Below are 12,407 nucleotides of genomic sequence, written 5' to 3'. Positions count from 1 at the left end.
CCTGCGATGCACAGCCACGGCAGAGGGAGCCCGGCGGCTCGGATCTAAGCGGCTTCGCGGCCCCGCCACCTGGAAGGGGGTAACCCCGCTTCCCCGTGAACAAAGACAAGAAAAGCCCCCTCTCACCACCCTCGCCCGACTTGAAGGCTCCCGGCGCCGCGCCCGCCCCCCGCGCAGCAGCCCGCCCCTGCGCACCCTGCCCAGGTAAGGGAGCCGCGGGCCGGGGCGCCCGGCCGCCCCTGGGGCTGCCGCGGTCAGAGTGGCCCGGGGATGCTGCCGCCGCCGCCGGGCCGTGTCCCCTTTCTATAAAGGCTGGCTTGGAAAGCAGGAGCTGCTGGAGAGAAGAGACTTGCGCGTGTACGGGGCGGAGGGATGAAGTTTCCTCCTTCTCTCTGTTGTGAACTTTGGGAGTTGCTTGTTCCCGGGGAGAGAGGGAGAGGAGCAAGAAGGAGAGGCCGCGCGGGCGGGCAGGTCCGCAGGGACGGGGTGAGCTGGCGCGCCTTTGGGGGCGGCTGGGTCTCAAGTCACTAGCGAAGGGGCTGGCCGGGCCACCTTGCCCCAGCGCAGCGCAGCCCGAGCTGTGGGGAAGGCGGCCGCGGCGAGGCTTTGTCACTTCGCTCACTAAGTGCGTTTCGGGCGCTTGGAGCCGAGCTTTTCTCCTGCCGAGCCTGGCACAGGCGAGGAAGCGGGGTCAGGACGCTGCCGCCCCCGGAGAGCCGGCGCCGGGAGCCCCACGCGTGCGCCGCGGTCTCCAGCATGGGCTTCGCCGGGGCCGCCCGGCCGGGGCGGGGGTCTCACGGCCGCTCTCCCCTTCCCTCCCCGCTCTGCAGGCAGCGGCGATGCTGAAGCCCGGCGATCCCGGCGGATCCGCGTTCCTGAAGGTGGATCCCGCCTATCTGCAGCACTGGCAGCAGCTCTTCCCGCAGAGCGGCCAGCTCAAGAGCAGCGGGGCCCTCGCCCAGCTCCAGCCGCCCGAGCGAGCCGAGCCGCCGGCTGACAGCCTCCGCCAGCGCCCGGCCTCTCTGTCCTCCGCCTCCTCCTCCTCTTCCTCGTCCACCCCGTCCTCCTCCTCCACCTCCTCCTGCGCCGCCGTCGCCGCGGCGGCGGCCGCCTCCCTGGCCGGGCTGGCCTCGCTGCCCGTGGCGCAGATCCCCGTCTTCTCACCGCTGCAGAGCTCCGAGCCCGCGGCCGGGGGGGCGCCCGCTCCCCTGCCGGGCAAGGACTTGTGCGGGGCGGGCGGCGGCGGCAGCAAATGCGGCGAGCGCGCTGCCGCCCGCTTCCGCTGCACGGCGGAGGAGCTGGACTACTACCTGTACGGGCAGCAGCGCATGGAGATCATCCCCCTGAACCAGCACACCAGTGACCCCAACAACCGTACGTATCGTGCCGCCCCCCCCACAGCCCCCCGGCCGGCCCCACTGCGGGCGAGCCGAGGGGACCCTCCGAGCTGGGGCGCTGCGCTCAGCACCCTGGCCGCGCTGCCCCGGAAGCATCCTCTGCCCCGCTCTTCCCACCCTGGAGATGCTTTCGCGTACGGATGCTTTCTGGAGCCGGGTGGTAACCCCTGGGTAACAGCGCCTTTTCTTGCCTGAGCCCCGAGTCCTCCTCTGGAAGGCGGACTTCACCAGGCTGGCTGTTGGGGGTAGATTTCTCTCGGAGGGTCGGCTAGGAGAATGCATTCAGGAACGGGGCGATAGCCGCTTGCTGCAGAACGGGTCCTCTCTCGCCTTGCTTTTCTCGCTCAGTTCCCGCCTGGGAAGCCCGGGATTCGCTCTGTCCCCAACAATCAATTACTCCACTGCGCTGGGCAGGAGAAAAGTTGCAGTTTTCATCAGAAGGGCTAGGGCGAAGTTCGCCTTCCTCTCATCTCGGAGTATCGTTTGCCTTTCAGACCTTGTTAACACCTTGCTAGTTTTATTTTTCATCCCTACTGAAAAGTGTGACACGGTCATTTAAGACGAAAAGCGAACTGGTTTTCGAGAGGAAAAAGCTCGTCTGTCTGACTGTCAGAATTCATTTTGTACGTGGTGGTTAGGAGGCATTTAATCCCGGGGTTGCCAGTTATCGTTTTTTTTGGGGCGGGGGGGGCAACGCCCCGATTATTTAACATCTGTATCGGTTGGGGGGGGGTGATTTTTAGAAATTAGTTCCGCCTGTCTTTTGTTCCTGTCTCTGTAGATAGTACACAGCTGAGGAAAATCTCGGGGTGAAAATAACTAGATTAACTCTATTAATTCATCAAATTTATTACTAACAATGTGAACACACAGCTCTAGCCCTGTTAAAACACTGGAAGACGCCTTTAGCTTGTGCACTTTTTTCCGTTCCTTGAAACACCCTCTCTTATCCTAGAGTTTCCTAAAATTCTTTATTTCTGTTCTCTTCCCCCCCCCCCCCGAAATGCCTATTTAAGGAAGGCTGTTGAACGGGCAAACGACACCCAAAACCGTAAGCACACCCCCAAGCAAAACGTAGATTCGTTTAATTTCATTTCAGCGATGGAGTTTGTTTTGAAAGTGTCCATGAAACTCTGTTGTGTAGCAATGAAACTGCGTGGATGCTAGGGTCGCCTTAGCGCTTGTGCATTCATCTTAAAGAGCAAGAGGAAAGTTGACGCAGAGTTTGTTGGGTGTCCCGTCCCCCCCTTCTTCACATTGAAAATCTTTCTGTGTTAGATACCAAGTTTGTTTCGAGCGACTTCTTTATGCTTAATTTTGCCCTGTAATGAAAAGTACTAGTGTATTTTCTCCTCTCGGTGCAGAAAACGTGATCTCATAAATTACATGCCCTTAATGGAATCTGAAATGCACTTTTAATCGCCAACCAAACTGTTCAGACAATACATGTTTTACTTCTCGGAGCAGCTCCGTAAATCTGCGAGATAAAGGTTTTAAAAAGAGAAAGGAAGATAAAAAAGCGGTTGGGGTGGGGGAGCGGGAAGCGTTTTCTAGGGAGTGAGCAGCATAACGGCACGCTGCAGAGTCGCTGGCGAAGTCTGCGCGGTTTCTTCCTCCTCGCCCTGTTAAAGGTGGATTCCGCTGAAGGGCCGCGGCGCTCGCACAAAGGAGGCTTGTGCGCCGGGGCGAGCGGCGCTCGCCGCCGGGGGACGGGGCAGAGCCCGGCCAGGGCGCTCGCTCCTCTTCCCCCCCCCTTTTTTTTCATATCTAAAAACTCTTGTCATTGATTTTTGTTTGCTGAGCAACTTTTGCTCTAGCGGGTTTTTTTTTTTTTAAGCTATCTTTGAGCAGAACTTTTATCCCGAGCGAGTGTTTCAGCCTTCTGAGATCTAGGCGTGTTTTGCTTCGGGCAACGTGTCCTTAAAAATAAAGGGGGGGGGGGAACCCGAAGACGAAGTGAGAAAGGAGCGCGGGAATTACAGTCCGTACCGTGCCCCTTCGCTTTCACGGACAGACGCGTAGAAAAGCAAGCTGTTCGGCCCCGGCCTGGTGAGCTGGGCACGGTCTCCGAGCGCCTCGGGAACCACGCAGGGAGTCCTTGGGCAGACGTGGTCTTCAGCCACTTTCCTTCCTGCCTTGCGTGTGCTGCACTGGATGGAGGTGCTTGCTTGAGGGAAAGGAGGCTTGCGCTGTAGATGAGGTGAGAAGTGACGGGCTTTAATCTGCGTTCTGCTTGCTTGCTTTCATCTGAATTTTTAGCTCCGAATAAACGCACCGAAACGCCAAGGCGGGCGAGGAGGCGCTTTACATGCCCGGAGCAGGGCGAGGAGAGCCGCCCAGCCCGGCAGGGCCCGATCCTCTCTGCCCAGCGCGGCGCTGAGGGCTCCCGGCTCGGCCTTAAACTTCGGTAGCCTGCCGATGCGGGAGGGAAAGGCCCTCGCTGCTGCGTGTTTCTCCGGTTTTACTTCTAGATGCACGTCCTTCGCTAAAGAGCGAGACGCTCCCAGGGCAGCGCAGGCTTGCTCGCTTTCCCGGGCGACCCCTAAGCACCCCCATCCTCGGCCAGGGCCGGTCACGTCTGCCCCGCTCCCGAGTGGGAATCCGCCGCCGCGGGAAGACGCTCGCCCGTGGAAGAGGCGCCTTGAAACTTGGCCCTTGACTTGGGGCGCTTTCGGGCGGACGGCCCAGCTCTGCCGGGCCGGGGGCTCCGCCGTGCCTCTGAGCCGGGGCCCGGCAGCCGCCGGCGGCTCCTCCGCCGGCTCGGCCCCGCTGCCGGCTCCGGGCCCGGCGCGGCCGAAAACGGCTGGAGTGGCGGCGGTGTCTCCGCGGAGGAGCGCCTTGGTCGTCGGATATCAGTTAAAACGGCGCGGTCTGGGGGAAAAGAGGGGGGCGAGCCCGCGGAGGAGCTGCGGGTTAAGTGTGATGCCTGCATATAATTGCTCTAAATGGAAAGGGGTTTACTAGGGGGGAAAAAAATACATAGCTAATTAGGGCCTTGCGGTCTTTACTCCCAGGGAAGTGAAAGGGATTACGTTAAATCCCTGGTAATGTGGCAAGGGCTTGGGGACCGTTTGCCTTCCTAGCTCTGAATTTTAGAGGAGGAGGTATTTGTGGGCCGCGGGGGAGGGGCTCTTGCAGGGCGAAGAGGCGAGGTGCTGGGCCGCGGCTGGGGGGCCGCGCCGCGCCGCTCGCCTGCGGGGAGCCCCTCGCTGCTGGGAAGAGGCTTCCAGCAGGACAAGCCTGCGGCTCCCCCGCCTTCGCTACAAAGCACCAACCTGCCACCGTCGTAAATGCGCCGTGTAAAACTAGTGTGTCGCATGAGCAAGCGGTTTGCACGCCCCTTCCCATTCAATTTTCGGGGAGACAGTGTATTTATAACGTGCGGGGAAGCGGGTCGGTGTGGGGAATATTTGGATTTTTTTCTTTTTTTTTTTTCCTAGGCTGTTGGTAATTTATATGATTTAGCTATTTTACATCATTAGTTACCCAGCACCCTTAAACATAGCAGATAGCCATATATTAGATTGAGGTTAGAGAAGGTGGTGACTGTTTATTTAGGGTGATAAAATGGTCCATCAGCAGTAATCTCCATCGATACGTGCCACCAGGAGATGAAGGATGAGGGGACAAGCCACAATTAATTGCCCTATAGTTTTGTAGGAGAGAGTGGAGCCAGTGCGGACTGCGCTTCGATCTCCTCTCCCAGAGCCTATTCATCATCTCTACATTGTATATGGGGGTCTCTCAGGGGCAGGGGGTGGCAAGGTTTATCTACACACAATATTCTCCTACCCTTCTCATACCTGACACGGAAATTTAATTCATTCATACGTTCAATCGAAGACAGGAGCGGGGGGGGGGGAAACCCTCGCTCCTCCACCCTGCCCCCTTTCGCTTCGCGAAAAGAGAGCGAAATAAAGCCCAAAGTTGCTCGGCAGGAGGGACGGTCCCCTCACCCCCGCCGGGGCACGGGGGCAGGCGCTGCCACCCCGGCTCCCTCCCGGCGGCGGCGGCGGCAGCGGCCAGCGCGGGGCGGGCTCCGCCGGGGCCGGACACCGCGCCGGGGGCAGCCGGCACCCGGCCCGGCCCGCGGCGCCGGCCGTCGCTCGCCGCCCTGCGGGGCCGGTTCGGCGGGCAGCAGGCTCGGCCCGGTCCCCTTGTTAGAAGCGAGGATTTGAGGCAAAAAAAAAAAAAAAAAAAAAAAAGCAGCCCGTAGGGGAGAGCGTTATCTGCGTGTCCTGCCCAAAGGCGAGGCTGAAAGCTCGCCTCGTTCAAGCAGCCTCCGAGCATGCGGGGAACGGGTTAATTTATCACCTGCGCAGCAATAAGAGATTCATCTCTATTCATCTCTTGAGGAAACTGAGGCACGGGGAGCCCGTGGTCCGTAGGAAAGCACCAGCCCTCAGGCAATCAAAGGGGTACGGTACCGGCCCACCCAAGCCACCCTCCGTTTTGGCTCGCGGGGCCGGCACCGATGATTTATACTGGGTAAGCGGGCAATACCGTGTGAAATGATGGCCGCTTATAGCGGATACCTGCATGCTTGCGGTGAATTATGAGGCGGGGGGTCAGAGGCCACCCTTCTTTAATACCCGTGAACTGCAGGTATCCAGTATAACTGCACCTTTGAAGCGTATTATTGCCGAGGCGAAATGTGTTTCTTTCATTTATTGTTACAGCTGGTTTAAACACGATGTTGGACTCTACCTTTACTGACAAAAGCTTTCTCCTCTCAGATTTCTTTTAAAATATGCAGTAGTGGTATTATTTAGGTTGGAAAGTGTTTAGAAGCTATTATGTTTTGGGGGCAATGACGAGCCCTTTTTGTTTGGCTTAAGTTTAGTACTTTCAAGTGTACTCACGTGGAGTTACAGTGCTGGCATTACGCTGTGTTCATTTTTATGGAGGCAAATAAACGGTAACATATTGTGCTCCTCCCAAAAGAGCCATAGCAAACAGCTCCACTAGGATATCTTTTTTTTTTCCACCTTGCTTTTTCCTTGCCTAAATCCTCCCATCTATAGAGGATGAAGATAGAAAGTGAGAAACTGTGATCTTCCTCCAAAAATCTGGCTGCATTTGGGCCTGCAGTACAGCGTTCCCAGTGACCTTACCTGCTAAGTCTCCTGATTTCGTCAGGAGACGCTCTGCTCTGGCTGCAGTTCTTGCTTTTTCCATTTTCAGCAAATCCCTTACTCTTCTCACATTTCTTGCATCTTCTTCTCCTGATCTGGGGCTTGACTGAATCTGCTACGGTCGGTAGAAGAATTAATTTCGGTGATCCTTGGATGAGAATTGTATTCATCACATAGCTGCTCTTTGAGGCCAGAATAGGAGGGAGGAGACGGCGCGACTCTCCCCGCACGTGTGGCAGCCGTCTGGAAAGTTTGGACTTGCCCCACGACATCCCTTTTACATGAACTTCCCCCCGCCACTGTAGTGGATGCCACCCAGTTTGGCGACTCCGGTAGCGTGATAAACAAGCGCGTCACGTCCACCTTCACAGCGTCCACAGAGATGATCCTGTTGATCCTCCTGGGGAGACAGTATGAGGGCAAGAGAGAGGCTGCTTTTATAAATAAGCTCTCCTCCCTTCGTTACCCATCTGATATCAAGGACTTGCCTCCCTTCTCCTTCGAGGCAAAGGGATCCTCTGTTTACGGTGACTGTCTGTAAATGTGTATGTATTGAAATGTATATGCTTATGTATCTGTAGGTATAACACTGTGGAAAAGTGCTTGGGTAGCCAAGTGTCGTTAGATGAAAGTAAGTCACAGAAAAGGGAAAGGCAGGCACTAACTTTTTTAGTCAAAGCAAGGTAAAACGTGTCTCGTAGGGCTTCCACTCCTTATACCGTGCATGGGGAAATTTGTGTGGGTTTCTGAAAAGTAAACAAAAACTAGAGATAGATGTATTAAGCATGTGACTAGGAAGAGGAATTTCAGTACTAGTTAGTATTAACGACTCCCTCCCTCTCATCCCCAAAGCATAAGCCAAAACAGTTTCAGAAGATGTCCCATTTTCCAAATTTTCGGCTTTGGCAGGACAAAGGGAAAGGAGCACAGCAGGAGATAAGATACTGCTGCTGCCAAGCATTAAAACATTACCAGCGCTTCCAGAGAGTGGAAAATAGTATCACTATGTGCGACTTTCTGTAAACGACAGTGGCCACGGGCTTCGTTTATACTCCTCTTCGATTTCTTCATCTCTTTCCCTTAAAGAGGTCGAACTACAACGATGTGCCCGCGCTCGCGCACACGTATCGTTAGGATGAAGCGAAGAAATCCGCGTTCTGGGCAGGTACTAAAAAGCTGGGCGGGTGAAAAATTATGCCTATCTGGCGGCGGGATGCCCTGCAACTGCCTGGATGGAGCCGTGAAGATGCCTTGGCATGTTTAATTTCAGTGGCTCCAGAGACACGGTGTCTCCAAGCAAGCCATTAATAATCAGGCAGTTGGGAGGAGAGTTACGCATCTAAAAGATCGTCAGGCAGAGTGCAAACAGGTCGCGCTCAAGGGCCTGCCCCGGGGTGCTAATTGAGATCATGGTTAGCCATCCTCTCTTTCAACCCTCACTTTTCCTGTCCAATGTTTTCTTTCGCAGTTGCGCGGCGAGATGCCGGATTTGTTTAAAGCGTACTTGCGTGCCAATTTGTTTCTTTTTTTCCTCTTTGGGATCCTGTCCCGTGTGATGTGCATGCCAAACTCCAGTGCAGCCCATGAGCTCTTTGGATATGCCAAAAACGCAGGGTTTCCTGATCACTGGGTTCGGAGAGGAAAGACAAGACGTTGTGGGGATACTTCACTTTCCAGACTAGCTGCAGAAACAACAACAGCAACAGTAACCCCCCCCCCCCCCCAAGCAGGTACTTGCTGTCCGTTGTTTCGCCTCACGGCCGTAGGAATATTTGCTGCATCAGAAACGTCTATCAGGACTAGTCAGAAACCTTTCCCCCGGGGTCCCGCAAATCTCCCTCTCTAGCCCCCTCTGATTGACGTGGCTAAGCGAGCGAAACCCCTCCGCGACTCGCGGCTTAACCCAACAAAAGGGCCGTTTTGCGGTGGGGATTATATTGTTCAGGGAAGGCTTTAACCGTGTGCAGCCAACAGGTAGCTTCTTGCCAATGTAAGCAGCGGTCCCCGCTAGGGGCCTTTGTCCGCGGAGCTGCGCCGGTGTTGGGTTGCAGAACTGGCAAAGGGCTCGTCCCTCTGCCCTTGCCCTGCCGCTGCGGGACACCTTAGGGCTCACATGGGGTGAAAGGGCGTTTCGTGGGCAGCCCTTCTGCTTGGGGGGCACCCATCAGAGCGGCGCGCGCCTCCGGGCTCGCTTGCCATGCTGCTTTCTAGAGACCGTCAAGAGCGCAGAAGGCGATGGTGAGGGACGCGGGTGTTCTCCCGAGAGGCATGAGGAAAGGCGGGAGGATTTCTAGGGAAACCAGCCTCTGCGTGGAGCTTCCTAGCTCTCTGCGTATCTCTGAGCTCATCGTTTTCCTATGGTACGATTTCAATGAGAACGGCTGGTGACAGCGCTTAGAAAGCGTGTCCGAAAATTTGAGAATAGAGGCCATGTTTTGGAAATGCAGTTTTTACCATCTGTGCTGAATAGAGAGGCAGGTTTTCTTCTGAAGGCTCCATAGGAAAGAGGCCTACATAATAAATTGCATGGAGCTCCTCAGTACATCTACCTTGGAAAGAGGAAAAGCTGAGTCAGTCCTGCTGAGATTTGAACCTGTGGTTACAGGCAATCTAGCAAGGCTAAATCTGTGGCTTAGACCGCTAAGCTCCAGCCTCTATAGTGAATACTTTGCTTTATTTTTATAAGAATGGGTGTAGGTAGTGTAAAATTATTAGGGGAAAGATCTGTGAATTGCTGCGTGAATACTACGGTATAGTTATTGTTTTTCCTTTGTTTGTATTTCTGGAACAGATTTATATGAAAACCTTTATTGTGGGTCAAGATGTGAAATGTGCAGAAGACAGTAACCTATTTCAATAGATTTATTGTTATATTAACTCAGCCTACCTCCAGAGAAATGGGTTTCCTGAGCGTGAAACATTTTCCTGGAAGTTGCGCATTCATGGTATGTGCAATAGTGTGTAATGGAAACACTCTTCCAATATTTCCTTTGCTCATAAAAGAAAAAGCACAGTTGGATCTTCCCAAAATAGAGAAACATCATCCATTAATAACAGCAGTTAGGGAAATTAACGTTTCTGCACACTGGTCTTTTTCATGGGAGCTGTTCACAAAACCAGACATGCTGTTTTTGTTCTTAGCCTCCGCCACATGTAACAGGCAAAGGACATGTATCCCGGCTCAATAAAAAAAGACATTTCAAAGATGTGCTACAGATGTGGAATATTTGGCACCTAGTTGCAATTTCCAGATTAGATTAGGTTATGAGCAAGCAAACATGCGTAAATGTTCCAATTTGTCAGTCATGAGGGTCTCTCTTATTTATTTTATTTTCTAGATAGACATGCGTGCACACACATGTTAATGTGTAAAGTAGAGTGGATGTTGCTTCAGAATAAGGATCGAATTAAATCCCATTCCAGTTAAACCCTTGGGCTGAGCTGTGGTAAGCCAAATGAGGGAGACTTGTAAGAAATTACGAGTGTGATTTAAAATGCCTCATTGAAACACATTACAAAACCCTTCATCACAAGAGTGAGACGGTTTAAATGGGCTTTTTATTAGTCAAAAAATTAATCTTGAAAACTGTGTCACAATAAATGAGCCTTGGCAGGTCTGTGAACGCACTGGGCTTGCAAAATGTCTGCAGGGTTTCTGCGGAGCCTTTGAGATTTCTTATTAAGGGCTTTGGTAAGGTTAGGAAAAGTGGCCGAAGCGACATAGAAAAGGGCATGTTGTGTACGTGTATCGGGCTGCCATTAAGTGACGGGAAAAGCAGAGGAATCCAGGAGATCTTGCTTGGGGTAGCGATCGTGGTGGTAGCTGGCAGCACCACATTAATAGTGCTTTTTCCTCTTTGCCTGCCAGGATGTGACATGTGTGCCGACAACCGCAACGGCGAGTGCCCCATGCACGGGCCCCTCCACTCCCTGCGCCGTCTCGTGGGCACCAGCAGCGCTGCCGCAGCAGCCCCTCCACCTGAGATCCCTGAGTGGCTCCGCGACCTGCCCCGGGAAGTGTGTCTGTGCACTAGCACGGTGCCCGGCCTGGCCTACGGCATTTGTGCGGCGCAGCGGATCCAGCAGGGCACCTGGATAGGGCCTTTTCAGGGAGTCCTCCTCTTGCCGGAGAAGGTTCAAGCAGGAGCCATCAGGAACACTCAGCATCTCTGGGAAGTAAGTCGTCACCTTTCCTTCCTTGTCACGTTTGATTATTTTGAAGTAGACATCAAATGCAATTGTATGTAGGACTAACACAGTTTGATCCCAGTGGAAGAAGGATCTGATTAAGTAAAAGCCCACCCAGCAAATTTGGAAGTGTAGTCAATAGCCAGTGCAAGCAGAAAACTGGCCCCACTAAGAGTACCCAGAAAACCAGTGGGCACCTCACAGCTGAACTTGGTTCGCATCAGTAGAGCAGGTTATTGCAGATGCTCTGATATGAAACACGGAGACATTTCCAGAGAAGTCTGTAGGTTACAACAAAAAAAAAATGTTCATATTTTGATCTGAGTAGCCATAGCTCAAGGAGCTGTCAGGTCACAGTATGGGCTTTGTCATCTTAATTTGAGTAGAAGGCATGGGCTACAATGTCATATTGCATCCTGGGACCGTCACTGTGGCCTACAACCAGTCTGATAAAGATGCTGAAACAAGAGCAGGGGCCTAGTCTCCAGGTCTGCCATTCCCACAGTGAAGGTGTAAGCGCATGTTCACAATTTAGTACAGCTCTGGTCATGCGCTGATTATTCATTCGTTCCCTAGTGGTGCCTGCAGTGTTGTTGTGTGAATGCCACTTTTAGCTCTCCGTTGAGATGGTCTTTTGTATTTGTCACCATCTCAGAGAGGACAACACCGATGATTGATATGAAAGCGTGCAGGGTGTGATAGTTTGGTTTATTTCGTGATGAACGCCGGCTGCAGTGTGGCGGAGGAGATCACAGACCCTCTGTTGTATTCCTTTCGCCTTACAGGGACATCCATGGCTATTACTAGTCCTAACGACTTAGACTGGTCTCAAGCGAAGCACCGGAGTTTCATGCTTAGGAATGATTTATACACAAATGCTAGCAACAGTGTCTTGTATTGGTTCAGAAAGAAAAGACAAAATATGCTTATTGTACACGCAGAAGTGATGAGGGATCTTCATCACTTCTTGTTTATAGGAATGGCCTCCTGTCTACCCTGCCTTTCGCCGTTCGTTTCTTCTTTGCTTTGCGCTGGGAGGTGTCAGTTCTTCGTTCTGTAAGCCCTCTGTGGCTGCAGCTCCCGCTGACAGCGAGGGTAGCTCCTATGGAGAGTCAGCAGGACTCTGCCCGTAGAACTGCAGATGATGTTTACAGCTCCACTCGCTTAGACCAAATCATAATCTTCAGAAAATAAGGGGGCATGCTAGCTGATTAGAAACCTGACCAAAAGTCCGTGAAGATGCCAAGAGCGTTCCTGTCGTCTTCAGTGGGTATATATTAAGAGAGAATGGATTTTTGAAAGATATTTGGTGTTACGGAGCCAAGACGATGTGAAAAGCAGTCCTTCACAGAAAACCTGTGAATATTTAGGTTATCAGTGTTCTTTTTTTTGCATAATACCTGATAGGGGTGCCCTGTTTCCATTAGCAGGAGCTCCTAGGCATTTTCTATATGCAGATCAATAATAATCATACATCAAGGGCTTTGTTTTAAAGTATTTACAGAGATGAGTCATTGAGGCAAGAGAGAGAGTTTCACATGAAAGAGAAAAGATCAGTCCCAGAACACACGTAAATCTACTCAGTAAAATACTGGATAACTTGAAGTCATTGAGGGTTTTGTTGCTGCCTTCAGTGGGGTTCGAATTTCTCTTGTATAGCGTTTATTCATAAATTGGACTTAATTCT

General features: G+C 52.9%; 1 protein-coding gene across 1 annotated transcript in view; it reads left to right on the top strand.

Annotated features, from left to right (window-relative positions):
• The first annotated feature begins 202 nt into the window (after nucleotides 1–202).
• Nucleotides 203–12,407, top strand: part of LOC138064259 (putative histone-lysine N-methyltransferase PRDM6) — a 79,878-nt gene continuing 67,673 nt past the window's right edge. The window contains exons 1-3 of the mRNA XM_068925972.1: nucleotides 203–486; nucleotides 831–1,374; nucleotides 10,401–10,708. Of these exons, the coding sequence (XP_068782073.1) occupies nucleotides 373–486; nucleotides 831–1,374; nucleotides 10,401–10,708 (966 nt within the window). The 5' untranslated portion in view covers nucleotides 203–372. The remainder of the gene's footprint in view (nucleotides 487–830; nucleotides 1,375–10,400; nucleotides 10,709–12,407) is intronic.

The sequence above is a fragment of the Struthio camelus genome, chromosome W, assembly GCF_040807025.1.
Source record: "Struthio camelus isolate bStrCam1 chromosome W, bStrCam1.hap1, whole genome shotgun sequence".
Classification (NCBI taxonomy): Eukaryota; Metazoa; Chordata; class Aves; order Struthioniformes; family Struthionidae; genus Struthio; species Struthio camelus.
This window is presented reverse-complemented; position numbering and strand designations above follow the sequence as displayed.